The sequence below is a fragment of the Leptonychotes weddellii genome, chromosome 5 (genome assembly GCF_054177405.1).
Source record: "Leptonychotes weddellii isolate Sample4059 chromosome 5, ASM5417740v2, whole genome shotgun sequence".
Lineage (NCBI taxonomy): Eukaryota > Metazoa > Chordata > Mammalia > Carnivora > Phocidae > Leptonychotes > Leptonychotes weddellii.
This window is the reverse complement of record NC_138373.1, coordinates 13,779,799-13,796,947: the sequence shown is the minus strand read 5'-3', so window position 1 is coordinate 13,796,947 and position 17,149 is coordinate 13,779,799. Positions and strand designations below refer to the sequence as shown.

The 17,149-nt window shown below is 48.1% G+C and overlaps 1 protein-coding gene and 1 long non-coding RNA gene across 5 annotated transcripts in view; one reads left to right on the top strand and one right to left on the bottom strand.

Annotated features, from left to right (window-relative positions):
* LOC145721527 (uncharacterized) overlaps positions 1–3,714 on the bottom strand; it is a 31,770-nt gene extending 28,056 nt beyond the window's left edge. The window contains exon 1 of the long non-coding RNA XR_014145255.1: positions 3,513–3,714. This is a non-coding gene — a long non-coding RNA (uncharacterized LOC145721527). The remainder of the gene's footprint in view (positions 1–3,512) is intronic.
* KCTD7 (potassium channel tetramerization domain containing 7) lies at positions 2,495–16,352 on the top strand. Of its 4 annotated transcripts, XR_004074513.2 has the most exons (6): positions 2,495–3,203; positions 6,066–6,235; positions 9,454–9,632; positions 10,092–10,464; positions 14,216–14,543; positions 15,679–16,352. XR_004074513.2 is itself a non-coding variant. In XM_006729884.3 (5 exons), exons 1-5 carry the CDS (start codon positions 3,060–3,062, stop codon positions 14,400–14,402), a joined length of 1,053 nt encoding a protein of 350 aa, XP_006729947.2. In that variant the 5' UTR covers positions 2,681–3,059; the 3' UTR covers positions 14,403–16,352. The 4 variants fall into 4 exon arrangements, 3 of the variants coding, with proteins under 3 accessions (XP_006729947.2, XP_030880234.1, XP_081675757.1); XM_006729884.3 differs by having other exon boundaries at positions 2,681–3,203; positions 14,216–16,352; XM_031024374.2 differs by lacking the exon at positions 15,679–16,352 and having other exon boundaries at positions 2,697–3,203; positions 14,212–14,350.
* Positions 16,353–17,149: the final 797 nt, after the last annotated feature.

Genomic DNA, 17,149 nt, shown 5'->3' with positions numbered 1-17,149 from the left:
GCTTTCTCTCTCCTCTAAAATAAATAGATAAATCTTTAAAAAATAAAGTCTAAAAACAGCTAAAATTAAACTGCATTGCTTAGAGATGTAGACGAGAGTGGTTAAGCTTGGAAACAAGGAAATGATTGTCAGAAAAGTGAAGATGCTGGCGACCTGGCAGAATGGAGGTTGTCTTCATCAGGGAGGACACTTGGAGAATGTGGGGGGTGGCAATGTGGTTTTATGGGTATCTCCTTTATAATTATTCTTCAAACTGTGCATATATGGTTTTGCACTTTTCTGTATCATATATCCCAACTAAAGAGAAAATATGCATGGAAAAATACATACCATATTTAGGAGAGGGGGGAATGAGATTAGGGAGGTGTGTGCAGATACAGTTGTGTTTGTAATTTTGTGTTTCATGAGCTGGGAGCTAAGTATATGGGTTTTCAGTTATTGTCCATAATTGTTTATATGTCTAAAATATTTAAATCGAAATTAAAACTAAGACGGCAATATGGAAAAGAAGGATGCTTTTGTTTCTGTTTTCATTTCCTTTATGGTTGTTAAATTATTTATTCAATAAATTAGAATCAGGAGAGAAAACACAATAGCTAAGTCAGTACTTTAGAGATTTGCTGGCATTCAGAAGTTCTTTAGGGAGACATGGAGAATAGAATCCAGTTACTAATCTCAGGGCTTGATCTCAGGCCTGTTTGTTTGGTTTACTTTTGCAGAAGTGATCCTAGGGTATACAACTGCCTGCGTCCCGCGAGCAGCTCCCACCTCTGCTTGAGTATCTGCTACTCACCCCATCCCTCTCTCAAAGTCTCACTGACCTTTCCCTGCAGCCCTCATGTGAACTGGCCTGGAAGTCATTCCACTGTTGGGTGGAGATGGCTGCTGCTTTCCCAGAAAGCCTGCTCCAACCCCTTCCTACTCATTCAGCAAGTCCTCATTCCAGGCTGCTGATCTTGGATCCCGCCGCCCCTCCTCCCCCAACTGTGTAAACAGAAATAACTGGGAAACTATACTCCTGAAGGAAATCCTCAGCAGGACTGGAAAATGAAAACTCCAACACATTCAGAATGCAATGTAAGACTGGTTGGACATGGATTTCCCTACCTCCTGAGCCTCTGGGGCTCCCTTCTCATTTTGTTTATACAGCCTTTTTTTTTTTTTTTTTTAAAGATTTTATTTATTTATTTGAGAGAGAGAGAATGAGAGACAGAGAGCATGAGAGGGGTGAGGGTCAGAGGGAGAAGCAGACTCCCTGCTGAGCAGGGAGCCCGATGCGGGACTCGATCCTGGGACTCCAGGATCATGACCTGAGCTGAAGGCAGTCGCTTAACCAACTGAGCCACCCAGGCGCCCTATACAGCCTTTCTTTAAGGAGTTGGAATAACTGTCTCCCTGAGAGCCCTTAGTCCCGTGTTTTCTCCTGTGGATTCCTAGGGGAGGAGAGGCCATCTGGCCAAGTGGATAAATGGAAGGAAGCTGGTCCAGGTAACTCCTTGTTCAGTTGAGTTACTTAGTGAACCAATCCAGGATCTGCTCAGACTCCTTGCCATGTACAATAATAAAGTTCTCTTTTATTATTTAAGCTAATTTTGGTTGCAGTTTTTGTTACAGCTGAAACATCCTACTTACCATAGGATAGAAAGAGGAAATTTTGTTATATATATTGTTGAGAAAGGCGGGAGCAGTTAGTGATAAATAAGAGGAAGCCTCCAGGGGGCCTGTTTGGGGCAGTGCTACTCAAAGTGTGGTTCATGGACCTGCAGCATCAGAATTACCTAGCAGCTTGTTAGGAATGCCAGGGTAAGGGCTTCACTCCAGACAGACCAAATCATATTCCCTGGAGGTAGGACTGGGAATCAGTATTTTAACAAGGTCCCCCTCAGTGATTTGGATGCAACTAAAGTGGGAGAAAACACTGACCTAGAAGCCTTCTGCAGCTGGGAGTGTGATTGGTCCAACAGAGGAAGTGCTCTGTCTCTAGCTCATGGCCCACCTCTCTGAAGCTGTCCCGATCTTCTAGATCTCAATTTCCCTTTTCTGTCACAAGAGTATGGGGATCAGATGAGGAACTGGGTGTAAAAATGGTTTGAAAGAGCTCAAGCCTTGATCCCTAGCAGAGTCCTTGAGCTGGCCCAGCCCCTACGAGGGGCCACAGCGGCTGAGGCTGCAGACAGGATGTCAGCTGCTTTGGGGAGGGCCTGTCTCCGTCTGCGGAGGAACTGGCAGGTAGAGGATGGAGAGTCACTGCCATTCCTAATTGAACTCGGTTACTCCAATTTTGCGTTTTCTTTTTTCAGATTCCTGCTTGCCCTTGTGGCTTGAGGAGGGTTGGCCCCTGTCGCAGTGCTGCCCCTCCTCTCTTACAACCTCAGAGACCTCAGCCGTCCTCCCGCCACATCCTCCACATCCTCAGCCCTCCTCCCGCATCTCTACTGAGGTGACCTGGTTCCCCGCCCCCCCGGCTTTCCCTGGCCTTCGACGCCCGAGGAGGCACGGGACCCACTGCCCTGCAGACAGACAAACGGCTAGGTCGTGAGCCCTGCCTCCTCTCGAGTTCGGAGGCGTCGACCCCGATGCGGGAACCACCCTCCGAGCCAACGAGGAGCGCCCGCGTAGAGGCGGCGGCCTCGCGAGCCAGCCCTGCGCGCGGAGCGAGACATAGCGGGTGGAGAGGGCGCGACCGCCTGCCTGACGACCAATCAGAGCAGGGCAGGCAAGCACGCCCGGCTCCCAGTGGCCACTCAGGCGCAGGCCGAACGCGCTGCCTGCTCTTGGACTGGACGAGCTTCCTGCCAATCAGAGGCGGAACAAGAGGAGCCTCGGCCAATAGCGGGAGGCGGCCGGGTCAGGCGGGTGGCCCTGCGGTCCGCGCGGTGGTCCGCGAGCCAGTGGGCGCTGAGGGAGTGGCCGCCCTCCCGCCTTCGCGCGCTGCGCTCTCGGCCCCCCGGGCCCGCCAGTCGGCCGCGCCGCGTCATGTCAGGCGCTGCTCGGCGCTAGTGCCCGGGCCGCCGCCGCCCGCCCGCCCGAAGCCGCGCCCACTGTCCAGAGCCAGAGGGATGGTGGTAGTCACGGGGCGGGAGCCAGACAGCCGTCGTCCAGACGGTGCCATGTCCAGCTCCGACGCTGAAGACGACTTTCTGGAGCCGGCCACCCCGACGGCCACGCAGGCGGGGCACGCGCTGCCCCTGCTGCCCCAGGAGGTACCTGGGGGGTGGGGCGTGGGAAGGGGCGCAGAGGGAGAAGCAGGTGCCCAGCAGAGCTGACCTTGGGGTGCGAGCCGCGCTGAGGCTGGGGTCAGAGGTGGGGCCGAGGGCGGCGCCAGAGGAGCTGTGCTCCCGGGCCCACCCACCCCCAGTAAAACGCACCAGGTGTGTCTTCCCTGCCCCGGGGCACACCTGCCCACCACCCCCCCCCAGCACCCCCCCTCCCCCCGCCTTCCCCCAATCCCCGCTTCCAGTATTCACTGACTGCAAGGCTGGTTTAGGCCCACCCCTCTGTCCCATCCTTACCGACTAGAGGAGGGAGGGTAGGCTGTGGGAAGGGGACCTCGGAGTCCCAAGAGGAGAGTGCCTTCTAGGAAACTAAAGAGGAGGCCTTCGTGGTGGCCCAGACCTAATCTCCAGCTGCCCAGAGGGTGGGGTAAGGGACTGTGTGCAGATAAGAAGCAGGCCAATGAATAGATGTGTCCACATTCACCCGACAGCTCCATGGCTTTCCTCCGCTAGCTACTGTGCTGGGGTGCTCCTACTGGTCTTACTGTGTATGACAGTATCATTTTTAGAGCCGAAATGACCCTCAAGAGAAAGAGAAAAGAGGAGGAAGGTGGGGCACTGCTGGGCACTGAAGAAGGAGACTAGGAGGTAGGAGCTAAGGTAGTGCTGGATAAGGGAGCCTGTTGTGATGTGTGGAGTGCTAGGAAAATGGACAGCTCCGGAGGGGCAGGGCTGGACTGGGGGTGGCTGGTCCTCTCGGCATTAGAAGCCTGAACTCTCAACGTCATGAAACACTTGTGATAATGAGCAAAACCCTGGAAGTACTCTTTGCAGTTGGGGGGGAAAAAAAAAAGCCATCAGGAACACTGGTGTTTATCTTTTGTGCACTGTCCTTGGGAAAACAATGTGGTTTGAGAGAAAGAGCGCAGAACTGTAGGCCAGTTCCCCCACAGGTACATTGTTCCATGTGAGATCTAAAACTGTTTTTGATTGCTTTTTCCTCTGTGCCTCAGTCTTTTCAGCTCTACTATGGAGCAGACACTGGGACTGATATGAGATGTCCTTGGAAAAGGTGTAAAGAGCTCCAGAAATGTAAAGTATTATTATCCCAAAATGATATTTGAGTCCTTGGTATGCACATACAATAGTTTTAGAGGAGCTGTAGAGTAAGTAGAAGGCATTTGCTGTCCTTTGGTTGCAGAAGAGTAACAGTGCATACATACACAAGAACTGTGTATTTTTTTCATTCACTCATTCATTCATTCACTCATTCATTCAGTGCATATTTGGGTCTTTACGGCAAGCCAGGCACTGCATTAGGCTCTGGGTAACTTTGATTTAATGTATTTGTATCCTACTTTATTGCACAAAGAATTTGAAAACACATTATTTTACTTATATGTGGAATCTAAAAAACAAACAAAAAACAAAGCATAAATAGACTCATAAATACAGAGAACAAACCAGTGGTTACCAGAGGGGAGGGAGCGTGGAGGGATGGGCAAAATGGGCGAAGGGGAGTGGGAGGTAGTGGCTCCCAGTTAGGGAATGAATAAGTCCCTGGGATAAAAGGTACAGTGTAAGGAATATAGTCAATGATATCGTAATAGCGATATATGGTGGCAGGTGGTAGCTACACTTGCGGTGAGCAGACAATAAGGTATAGACCTGTCAAATCACTGTGTCATACACCCAGAACTAATATAACATTATGTGTCAACTATACCTCAAAAAAAAAAAGTGGAAAAAAAATAGAACTGGAAAGCTGGGGGAAAGGACTATCTAGATAATTATACACTGGAGCCTGAGAGATGTCATATTAAAAAGTGTGCACTAGTATAAAATTTTAGTTAATCTGGAGGTTCGTGGGAAAATTAGAGAGAACTGGCTTCATTTCTTTTAAAACCACAAGCAGTGAAGGCTATTCCGCCCCCCCCAAAAAAAGTTCCTGAGCATTTTAGGGAGAACCTAGAGCTTCTCTGGGCCAATCTATACTGTCATTCCCTATTCCTCCCCCTGCCCTTGCCTCCAGAACCTGAGCTGGACTAGGGACTGATCTCACCCTACAGATTAAGTAGGAGAGAAGCGGTGAGGTAGTGAGGAGTGGATGCCTGGAATAATTCCACAAACATCTCCGATCCCCGCTGTGGGTGGCCTCGTGATTAGTGAATAAGATGCTGTCCCTGCCCTCAGGAAGCTTGGGGTCTCGAAGGGTAGGCTCACAGGAGTAATTAAGTGCCAGTGTATCACGCTAGGCAGTATAAAGAGGAGAGCATGGCACATGGTGAAGGCACGATGGAGGGAATACTTAGTTAAGTCTGTCTTGGGGCAGGCGAGGGACAAAAGAGCAGAAATGCTCACAAAATCAGGAAACTTGAAGAGAAGCTTTTCGAATGCGTAGATGCTGCCAACTTCCATGGTGCCTCGGTGTGCACTAGAGAAAGGCACACAGCTGGGCTAGCAGACCTCTCGCAGATGGGTGCCCTTGAGCACACCGCATGTAGGGCAATTGCATTTGCTAGATGGACAGAGGGAGAGTGGAAAGAACATTCTGGACAGAGAAGACAGCATAAGCAAGGGCATAAAAGTGGTAATAGAGCAGAGATAGTAGAACTGGGGTGGGGAGGCCTGATTTAATGGCTATCAGGGGGACAGTGGGGTGGACTTGGCAACTGAGGAGTGTGGGCAGAGGGAGGAGAGAGAGAAGAGCATCAGAAGGAGCATTCCCAGATTTTAGCCTTGGGTGCGTGAGTGGTGCAGCACTGATGAGACCCAAGGAGACTGCAGGCAGAGCAGCCCCTGCTCTCATTCCCCAATGCCTGGCTGAAAGTGCCGGTGGTTCCTTTCCAGTTTCCTGAGGTTGTCCCCCTCAACATTGGAGGGGCTCACTTCACCACACGCCTGTCTACCCTGCGGCGCTATGAAGACACCATGCTGGCGGCCATGTTCAGCGGGCGGCATTACATCCCCACAGACGCCGAGGGCCGGTACTTCATTGACCGGGATGGCACCCACTTTGGGTATGTTTCTCCCTCTATGGTCAACTTTATAGTCCTAGTGAGTGTCCTGGGTTTCGGTATGGGGCTTTGGTGTCTTCTATAATACCTAGAAGAGGAGATAACAAATGTACTGATGGAATTCAATAAATGTGTTTATTGAATGAGATCAAAAGTCATAGTTTTTTTCCCAGAGGAGACGAGGACAGCCAGAGAAATCCCAGGTGACACACACTGGCTGGATGTGGTGAAACTGCTTCTGTCCTGTGAAATTTAAGACCAGGAAGTTGTGGGCGCCTGGGTGGCTCAGTTGGTTAAGCGACTGCCTTCGGCTCAGGTCATGATCCTGGAGTCCCGGGATCGAGTCCCGCATCGGGCTCCCTCCCTGCTCGGCGAGGAGCCTGCTTCTCCCTCTGCCCTCTTCCCTCTCGTGCTCTCTGTCTCTCATTCTCTCTCTCAAATAAATAAATAAAATCTTAAAAAAAAAAAAAAAAAAAAGACCAGGAAGTTGTCATCTGTGTGGAGCAGGTGTGATCCCCCCTGGAGGTGGGAGATTCTAAAGCAACTTCTTGGGGAAAATCCTCAGATTCAGATTCTGGGGCTCCACATTGCCCTTAGGGAGGGACACAGTGTGGGACCGTGGTTCTCAGACTTCCTTCAAGAGTTTAAAACAAACGAACAAAAAAGGTGAGGGAACGGCCAATATGTGATTGCCATCCTTTAATTTTGCCAAGAAAAGTCTTTAAAAAAAAAAAAAAACACCTTCAATTGTGACTGTCATTTTAATACTAAAACATGGAAAGACACAATCTCAAAAAAGAAAATAGCCCTCCCAAGAAAGGACTTCTGACACCTTACACATGAACAGCTTAAAGACTTTATGTTTTAGTTTCCTTATTTGTGAAATGAGAAATAATGATAGCTGCCTCACAGGCCTGCCATGCCAATTACATGAGGAGCCTCGGTGTGACCCCTGGCCAGGTCCTTCCAGAGCATGTGGCTAAAGCTCTTTGCCCCTTCAGTCTAACTTTGGAGATGACTAGAGAACTAACATGGTTCTCCACCTTCAACAGATTGACTAGGGAGGCAAAAACTCTCCAACCACCACGTCTCTGTGCTGGCCTCCAAGTAGGATTGCCTGCACTGGGAGAAAGGACATTTTTATGTTCAGAAAGGAGCCTCTGGTCAAACAATTTACTGTGAACCATCTGGGTGTCCCCATTGGGCTGTCAGCTGCCTCCAGTGCTGAGAAAACAAAGTGTCACATCGCTCTGCAGAGCTATAAAAAGATTTTTGTTTGCAGGCTGTTTGGGGGAGGAAAGTGCTGGCCCCGGCTGGCAGCTCCCACAACACTCTTAGCTGGGCCTTGCCCCGGGGTTATGTTTTTCAGAGCGGACCAAGGTTTGCGTAAGATCCTGGAGGGTTAATTTGGAAAGGAGTTGTGGTGAGGGGGAACAGGGTTTGGCTGTAGGCTGATGTGCCCATGCCCAGGTGGCCACAGCTGGAGAGGGTCAGAGCCAGGCAAGGGTGTGGCAGAAAGCAGGTTGTTGTAGCCTTTATCCTCGGGCTGCCGGACTACGGTGGCCTATGATTCATGAGCAGCAGATGAAGTTGCCAAAAGACTCAGATAAAATAAAATAGGGGTTTAAGGCATTTGGTCAGGTACATTTCTCTGCTGGTGCAGTTCATGTGCTCCCAGCACCCCCGCATGAAGGCTGCTTGGGCCGCCGCCTGGGGCGGTTTCCCATTGTGATCAGTGAGTAGCACTTTGGACTAGGGTCTGGACCACTGTGGGTATGGCCTTGGAGTCAACCGTGTCTGCATCTGGGCTCCTGCTAGCTGTGACTCCTTGAGTAAGGGTATTCCTTGACCTCTCTGAGCCCCTCTTTTTCCTCATTTATAAAATGGACCTAAAATGGCACTTACCCACAATGTCATTGAAGTGACTAAATGGGATAACACATGAATAGTGACTGACACAGGTTAGTACTTAGTGAGTGTTAGCTGGTATTACATCACGGTCAGAGACTACTGTTGAGGCAACATCTTGATCTTGGGGTTTACTCACATATCTTTACAGAAAAGACCTTCCCACACCTACCAGTAAAGGATCTGATTATTCTTAGCACTAAAGAATTTGAAGATAGAATGAAAAGAACTGAATATTTATCTTAAGAAAATGCAGTATATGATTTTATTCACTCCAGGAACCAGTTTGTTCAAGTGTTAGGGGTAAGCATTTGATGTCTTTATAGCTACCAAATAAGACTAATGGCAAGGTTATATAGAAGATGGGGAACCATTCTACATTGCTGGTGGAAATGTAAAATGCTACAACCATTTTGTTAAGCATGCACTTCACCTTATGAGTGAACAATTCTACTCCTAATATATACCCAAGAGAAGTTGGTACATGTGTCCCCAGAAAGTCTTTACAGGAATGTTCATCACAGCTTTACTCGTAAGAGCCCCAAACTGGAAACAACGCAACTGTCCATCAACAAGAGAATGGGTAAATAAATTACAGCATATCCATTCAATGCGGGGCCACTTAGTTTGTTACACACAACATAGGGGATGAATCTCAGAAACATTCTGTTGAAGGAGAGAAGCCATGGAAGAGAACGTACTGTGTGCTTCCACTTACATGAATTTCAAGATGAGGCAAAACTAATCTTCATTGATAGAAGAATTCTGGGGTTGAATTGGAAGAGGCAGAGGGAAACTTTAAGGAGATGGAAATGTTCTGTATCTTGGTGTAGGTGGTGGTTGTAACCAAACTATACGATTTGTACCTTGATTGCACATTAATTATATCTCAATTTAAATATATAGATTAAGGAGTCTAGAAATCACATCTTTCCATTATTCCTATGTATACCCAATAATAACAACACCTAGTAAAAATAAAAAATATTACGCCTAATAATAGTTATAATAGTAATGATACTGATAATAATAGCTCCTAATGCGTATTGAGGACTTACCCAGTGCCAGGTATTTTCCAAGCACTTTTTATCTATTAACTCACTTAATCCCTTCATTCCATTATGGGGTAGTTGTTTTTTTTTTTAATTTCCCCCCTTTTACAGATGAGAAAATCAGGGCACAGAGAGGTTAGGTTCACTTACCCAAGGTTACACAGCTGGTAGTCTGGTCCCAGATTCTGTGCTCTAACTACTGTGTGTCACTGCCCAGGTCCATTAGCTCCTTCTCACCAACTCTCTTTCCTTCCTGCTCAGAGATGTGCTGAATTTCCTGCGCTCAGGGGACCTGCCGCCCCGGGAGCGTGTACGGGCTGTGTATAAAGAGGCCCAGTACTATGCTATCGGGCCCCTCCTGGAGCAGCTAGAGAACATGCAGCCTCTGAAGGGGGAGAAAGTGCGCCAGGCATTTCTGGGACTCATGCCCTATTACAAAGGTGAGGGGTCAACTGCCCAGTGTGGTCGAGGTGTGGGAAAGGAGGGTTGCAAGGCATCTATCTGGGCCTAGGTCTTCACCAGAAGAAGTGGGTCCGAGATTCATCTACGTTACTCAAGATTGGAGAGATTCCTGCTTCCCTTTCTGTCCTCCCCTCCCAGTCACACTGGGAAGATTCAGGTTAAATAAGACCCACCTTGCCTGTGACATCATCAAATCACCTTTCAAAAGGATTGTCCTCATTCCTTCTTTTTGGTTTCCTTTTGCCATGGCGATCCATGATCCTGTTTAAGTTTGTGCCCTTCATAAGCCCACAGAGTCCCTTCTGCAGGATCTCTCTCCCCTGTTGGATCCTGCCTTCATTGGGGCTCTCTCTTTGTGCCCTGACACTGCCTTGCCCACCCCCCACCCCAACCTCCTGACCCCTGTCCCAGTGATGGGTGCTGTGTTCACCCCACAGACCATTTGGAGCGGATTGTGGAGATTGCCCGGCTGCGTGCGGTACAGCGGAAGGCCCGCTTTGCCAAGCTCAAGGTCTGTGTCTTCAAGGAGGAGATGCCCATCACCCCCTACGAGTGTCCTCTTCTCAACTCCCTGCGCTTCGAGCGGAGCGAGAGCGATGGGCAGCTCTTTGAGCACCATTGCGAAGTGGATGTGTCTTTTGGGCCCTGGGAGGCTGTGGCTGACGTTTATGACCTACTGCACTGCCTGGTCACGGACCTCTCAGCCCAGGGCCTCGTCGTGGACCACCAGTGCATCGGGGTATGTGACAAGCACCTCATCAACCACTACTACTGCAAGCGCCCCATCTATGAGTTCAAGATCACATGGTGGTGAGTAGCCCTGGTAGGGAACAGTCCCGTCAGGGAGGGCGTCCATTCTCTTTAGTGGCTCTGGGGTAAGATCCCTGGAAGGGATACTAACTGCCCCAGACCTGCTGAGGTGAGGACCAAGTCCTGAGGCACAGCTCCAAGGGGATGGAGGTCTCCTGGCAGCTCCAGTCTCCCGGCTATACCTCGGGATCAGACTCAGGGCTTGTGGCCAACGGGCACTTGGTACCTGCACTCACCTGACCTTTCCTCAAGGCACAGCAGTCTTTGCCTGAGGCTGATGGGGTCTGGCTAGCTAGGGCTTGACCAGGAAGTCCAGAGAGGTTTTGTCACTCTCTTGATCTTGCAAGAGAGTTTCTGCCCTTTTTAGTGCCATGTTACCAAACTAATATAGGCGTAATCACTTCCTCAGCCCTGTTCGAGTGTCCCTTTCTTGTGCCTAGCATATAGGTATGAACACAGAATATGATGGGGGATTTACCCAAGGACCTACCCCACAGCCCCTGACTGAAGAAGCAGCATCTTCTCTCCCTCTTCCCCCAGGGATAGTTCCACGCTTTGTCTTAGGATGTGGAAAGACTCTTCCTCCTGAAACATATTCTTCACCACCTTTTGGAGATGCAACCATAGTTGCCAAAGCCATGCACCAGGTTGGCCTTAGAAAAGCACAATGTTTACAGCCCTGCCTTAGGGCCTTGGCTTCTCCTACCTTCCACCAACCTTCCTTGCTTGAAGGGTTATCTTCTCAGGGCTGTAATGCAGATTTCAGAGGTTCCTTTTGAAGATTCCCTGAGTCAAGCAGGCAAGTTGCATAGATCTTCTGTTATCTATGGGAGGTAACATCCTTTCTGGAGGCTCAGAATCTCTTTGGCTGCCATTTCATGGTTAGCATCCAATTTGTGGTGAACCTCTGTAGATAGGAACCCCCCTCTTTTTTAAACCCTGCTGCTTTATCCTGCTCACGTTCTCCTAGGAGAGTGTCTGTTCTGAGGAAGCAGAGAAAGGGTTGGGTGGGAGGCACAGCTATACCAGGAGCTGTAGGACGATAGCAGCAAACCTCCGTCACGTTCTGCTCCCCACATCTCAGAGAGAGAAAAGGATCCACAAGGTTCTGCTCCCACTGCATTTTCTTCTTGCTCCATCTGCAGACTAGGGCAGTTAAGCAGGCTATGGACATGCATCTCCTAAAGGAAGAGCTATGCAGCACCAGCAATTGGAACATAACATTTCTGTGCTGCATTAAGGGCTTCTCCCTGTAATCACGACTCTGCTTGACTGTCCTTTGTGTTTGGTAGGGAGATTTTTTTTCATATGTAAAACACTGGTGAGGACAGCCTCATTGGTCTCAGTCCTACAAGACCAGATTGGCGAGGTAGGGCGAGGGGGAATGGAAGATGTCTGCATCCTTCTGAGGAAGAGAAGGCCAAGTCCTGGGACCTTGCCAAACTCCTTCATGGGGTAGCGACCTCCTGGCCCTCTGTGGAACAGGGATTCCGGGGCGTGGCTTTGCACTCACGTTGTATGGTGGAACAGAGGTGCAGACTGAGATCTAAGAGGAAGGTACAGTCAGTTGTTCAGGTTCAGAGATACGTGTTCTCTCTATTGTCCTCATCCACAAATGAATCATCGCTATTCTGGAGTTGATGTCCCTGCTTGAAGCTTACTCCAACAACATGGCTCTTGTCTTGTTCTAACAGAAGTCTTTCGTTTAAGTTGCTCCAATAGGTGTTACTGCCTAATACAAATTCATTTTTGGACAGACACTGAGGCAAGCTGTTCAGGAGAAAGGCAGTGTGAGTAGAAAGGAGACAGTTAATCCCAGTGCTTTCAGTTATCTGGCCTAGGCTCCTTCTCGTTCCCACCCCTGGCACAGAGCATCACAGTACCTCGGTTATTTAGAGTCTATACATGTAAGATAGAGTGATTGGTAGGCTCAAACGCAAGTTTGCTCAAAAATAGGCCCTGAAGACTAGCTTAGGGCTCCAGGGATGCTGGATAAGGACACTGTCCCCAGGCCCCTTGCTAGAGACACTCCTTTGGATCCCTCTGGCCCTGTGTTGTCCTCACAGTGGTGTACTTCATGCCATTGTGGGAGAGACAAGGCTCTGGGCCAGTAGACCAGGCAGAGCAGAGATACTGGCAGCCAGCTTAGAGCTCTTTCCAAATGAAGTAAAAGAATTCAGTGGCCCAATCTGGCCATTCTCTGATGAGAAGCCAAGGCCAAGATGAAGAGTGCTTTTGGATGTGGTGGTTTGAGGTGATGGCCTCCAAATAAAGGTCATATCTGAGGAAGTGACTTCTCCCAGTTGGATCCCTTCTCAACTCTAAATGGTCAGGTCTAGAGCATAAGAAGGGCTGGGTTAGGAAGGAGGGCTCCAAAGGATGAATGCTTCTACCCAGTCGAAAGAGAGTATATTTTCATAGAATTCTTGTGCATAACATTGATGGGTCAAACCAAGTGCCTGCCTTCGGAGCTTCCATTATGTTTGACTTTGGGCGCCTTTTCTCCCAGGTGTCATGCTCACTGGTTGGGAAGGGGAAAAGTTTAGGAGATAGGATTGTATGGTGCAATAGCAGCCATGACAAAATTCAACAAAAATGAAAAACTTAATGGCAACAAAAAAGATTGAAACAAAACCACAATGAAACACATCACAGCATCCCAGATGGAGGAGTTCTTTGGGTAACGCTCTAAATAGAAGAAATAGAGGAACCGTCACCATCCTTATTCTACCTTTGGTTAACTCACGGGGCTGTCCAGTGCTTATCATGTGGAAAGCAGTCGACTGTGCTCTGAAAGCTTCTATTCTTTCTTCCTGGGGCTTAGGATATTCTGGTTGCTGTCTGAGCCTTGTGCCTCAGGCTGTTCAGGTGACATAATCTTCCTGTTCTGTGTTGCTTGTTGGAGGACTAGAAGAATGACATTTGCAAGCCACAAGGTGGGGTGAGCCTCAGTGTGCAATCTTGGTCTAAGCTGGATCCTGAAGAGGTTCAGACAAATGACAACAACAACAAAACAAAAACTACTTACACTGAGCAGTTTGATCCCAGTTAGAACTTGAAATATCCTTCTGCATACCTTCTGTCCATATTTGATTCTAAGTGATTAAGCTTTCTTAGGTACCTTTTTGCTGGGGCTCTTTCATGAAGGTAGTACCTGCCTTGTGATCCTTAAAAGAGGGAGGCTTTATTCATCAGAAGCCGGAGTGTGGGGAACTGGAATGGAAGAGGCACTTTTTGGAATTCTGGAAGAAACATATATGTATACATATGTTAATTGGGAGAAGGGTGGGTTGGCAGGGGTTGACGAGGCGGGAACAAAGACTGGGTATAGGAACAGGTTGCCTCTGGAGTATGGGAGGTCACCTGGGCCCACTGTCTTCCTTCTGTATGGTGTTGGGTCTGTGTACATGGCATAACACTTCCTATGTTCGTTCACTACCTGTCTGTAAGCACTTTGGTGCATGGAGCCCCAGTACCCTCACATGGCATTAAAGTAAAGAATTGGAATCTGGGTGCTGTGCCTTTCTTTTTTAGAGACTTACTCTCATCCCTCCTCTGCCCCTCACTGTGCCAGCAAACAATGTCTTGATTTCTCCTTAAAATGGGATGTGTTTTGGGATGCTCAGCTAAATAAAATAGGCTCTTTCCTGAGACCAGCAGCTGAACTTCTGCCCTGGCTTGAAGTAAAAGGGAGATGGGCCCCATGAAGGCCCTTCTGCAGTTACTCTAGCCTTGTCTCTGTTCCAGGTAGGAGTGTGCCCACCCAGTCTAGGCACACAGCTCTGCCTTCTTGTGTTGAGAGGTCTCCAGGGGAAGAAGATAGCACAACTGCCCAGTCACTGTGTGGTTCACGACCGTGTCAGGTGGTTCTGAAAGAATCCCTCCTGTCATTCACCACTTCTTTCAAGGGTGAGATAAATGGCTCTAAGCTTACGTGAGCCTCTGTGGCTAAGACCCTTCCTTGAGGAAAATGGACTTGAGTTGCCCTTCCTCTGGAAGTAGAGTTTGACACCTTCTTGGCTAATGAGGGTCCTCATCAAGATGTCCCTTGGAGTCACTTCATGGATTAACCCAGAAAGGTGAGTCCTGACATGCTGGGTAGCTATGCCACCCTCCAACTGCTTCCTTAAATCTCTCATGATTCTGACTTTTAAACAAAAGCACTGCGTCACTTGTGCCAAGTGTATTCCCTGACCTGCTTACTGTGTGCACAATCACGTAGTAATGATACGCTAATAATACTTCACAAATTGGAAACTGAAGCTCATGGAGGTGTAATTTACTCAAGGGCACATAGCTAATAGGTAGCAAAGTCAGGATGCAAACCCAGGGCCCTTTTCTGAAGTCCTCACAGATGTTCAATAGAGCCCTCCCTTCTGCTTGGCAGCACAGTGTCCCACCTCTCAGGCTTAGGGCTTCAACCTGTGAAAATTTGAAAGGCAAATGCTCTAGAAGGAATATTAGACTTTCTTTTATGTCCCTGAGCATTAAGGAGCTAGCTGGGGTCCCCAATGTACTGCCCTTCTTAGTGAGGGACACATGTTCGCTAGGTGAAGGGTCCCACTCATGGGCAGTGATGGAGGTGAGCAATGGTTCCCTGGCTGGACCCTAGGTGTGGCGAGATGATCTGGGACGGCCTGAGTTCATCAGACTCTTGCAGCCTACAGGCCTAACCACACAGATGTGCTGTGCAGCCTGACCGTGTGGGGAAGGATGCCCGAGGCCTCGGCCCTCCTTCAGGGACTCCTGGCCTCAAGAGAATAACTGAATGTAAGGCTTTTTAGTTTAGCTTAGGGGATCTTGTGTGCCTGGCTTGGGGCTTATGGCCCTTAGACTCTGGGTCTCAACCCTGCCTGTTTGTTCCTTTGTCATCATTTTGGAGATGACCTCTTAGCTAGCTTTACTTATGTCATTTTGATTTGTTTAACTTAGAACATGTTCCTTTAGCTTTTGTTTACTTCACCTTTAACTTTCTGTCTTTTGGTTCCTTACCATTTTGTTTTTCCTGTCATGTATTTTAGAGTTCTGTATAATTTAAACGTAATTTTAAACTTTATTTCTAATGTAACTTTAAAATAAAGCACCTATATGAATAGGATGCTAATGAAGATAGTTTTTGTTCTGAGCGAGGGTAATTATGTGCTTTTTTTTCCCCATTCATTTCTACAATGATCTTATTAGCTGTGAACATTAGGTATCTCATTTTTCCCTTAGATGAATATCTTCTTCTAAAGTCTAAATACAAGGAGAAACTGACAGTGTTATTACAAAAGTCATAGATCCGGGTTATCCACTAGATCCGATGGCCAAGCTTTTACCTCTCCCTCCAGAATGCCTGCCTCCCCCCATATACACACAAGAACAGTAAGTTCAGACTTAGGAAGAGGGCAGTCCCATTCCCGACAGCTAAGGACTTCTTCCTTCACACACTTGTTTTTCCTGAGCAATGAAATGATCTAAATATCCTGGGATTCCACCACCTCCAACCACCCGGAACTAAGTGGAAACAGAACCATTGTGCACCAGGAAAAAAATCCAACTCAACTGCAGGAAAGACTTTGAATTGAACCATCTTGAACCATCCGGAAGTACTTCATAAAAGGGACCCATAATCAGATTGTGATGCACCTTTTCCATCCTTCTGTGATCTCAGTGGCAACCTGAATCACCCTTCCACAAACCATGACTTTTAGAAGATTCTCCTAATGTATTACAGACCCTGGGTTTTTTCCTATATCATGTGATCTTGGCAGATGGCCTAGCTCCAGTAGATCTTTGGAATAGATGTATACATACTTCTCCTTTATTACAAAAAAATTAAGAAATAGAACCCCAAAGCACCACAAAGCTTAGAGCTTGATCTCCATTAAAAGAAATTGATAAGTTAAGAGTTGAGTTGAAATCTTTATACCTTTGTTATTTTTGTAAAGGGATTGGGATGGTATCATGACTAGGTTTAAGTCCCTAGAATGTGGATCAACTTCTATAAATGCCTTTATTAGTGTGTTTGTTAGTGTGCTTTCCAACATTACATCCTTACCTTCAGCTCTACCTCAGCTTACACTGTCCCAGGGACCCATCTGTGTATGCACACATCGTGGGTGCCTACTGTCCCTACTCTCACCGGTCATCTCCACCACCCCCTGGCCCCCGCCACTCATGACTGCCCTGTCTTTGGCATTTTAAAGCTGGTTGGCCACTTCTGGCCATACCTCATCCAGTATTTGGTTGCCAGCCCTGGCAGTGATGCTTTGTCCAGCACTGCCCCCAACTTATTCTCAGGCAGTTAGGTGCTCTTTGCACTGAGGTCCCGGACTTTCTGATTCAGCTTTCTCAACTGGCCTGCTAGGATTTGGAGAGCATTTTCAGCCTTTCTCTCTAAGCTCTGTGTCTACTTCCACAAGGGCAGCAGAGGATACTTGCAAGACCCCACTGAACAGATAAATTAGCTTCACCCTCCTCTACCCTTGGAAGGGATAATCAACATACTTTTCCCAGAAACTACATTCACCAAGAGCTTCCTAACAAAAATAGGGACTTCCCTGGTCAGCTGTCCACATCACTATTGGCCGAAATGAGGATGGCATTATTCACTTGGCACTCCCGGAAGGTCAAGGCAGAATGTATCTGCCTCCAGACATATTCAGGGAATGTTCAACCCAATTGCCTAATTTTATACTTCCAA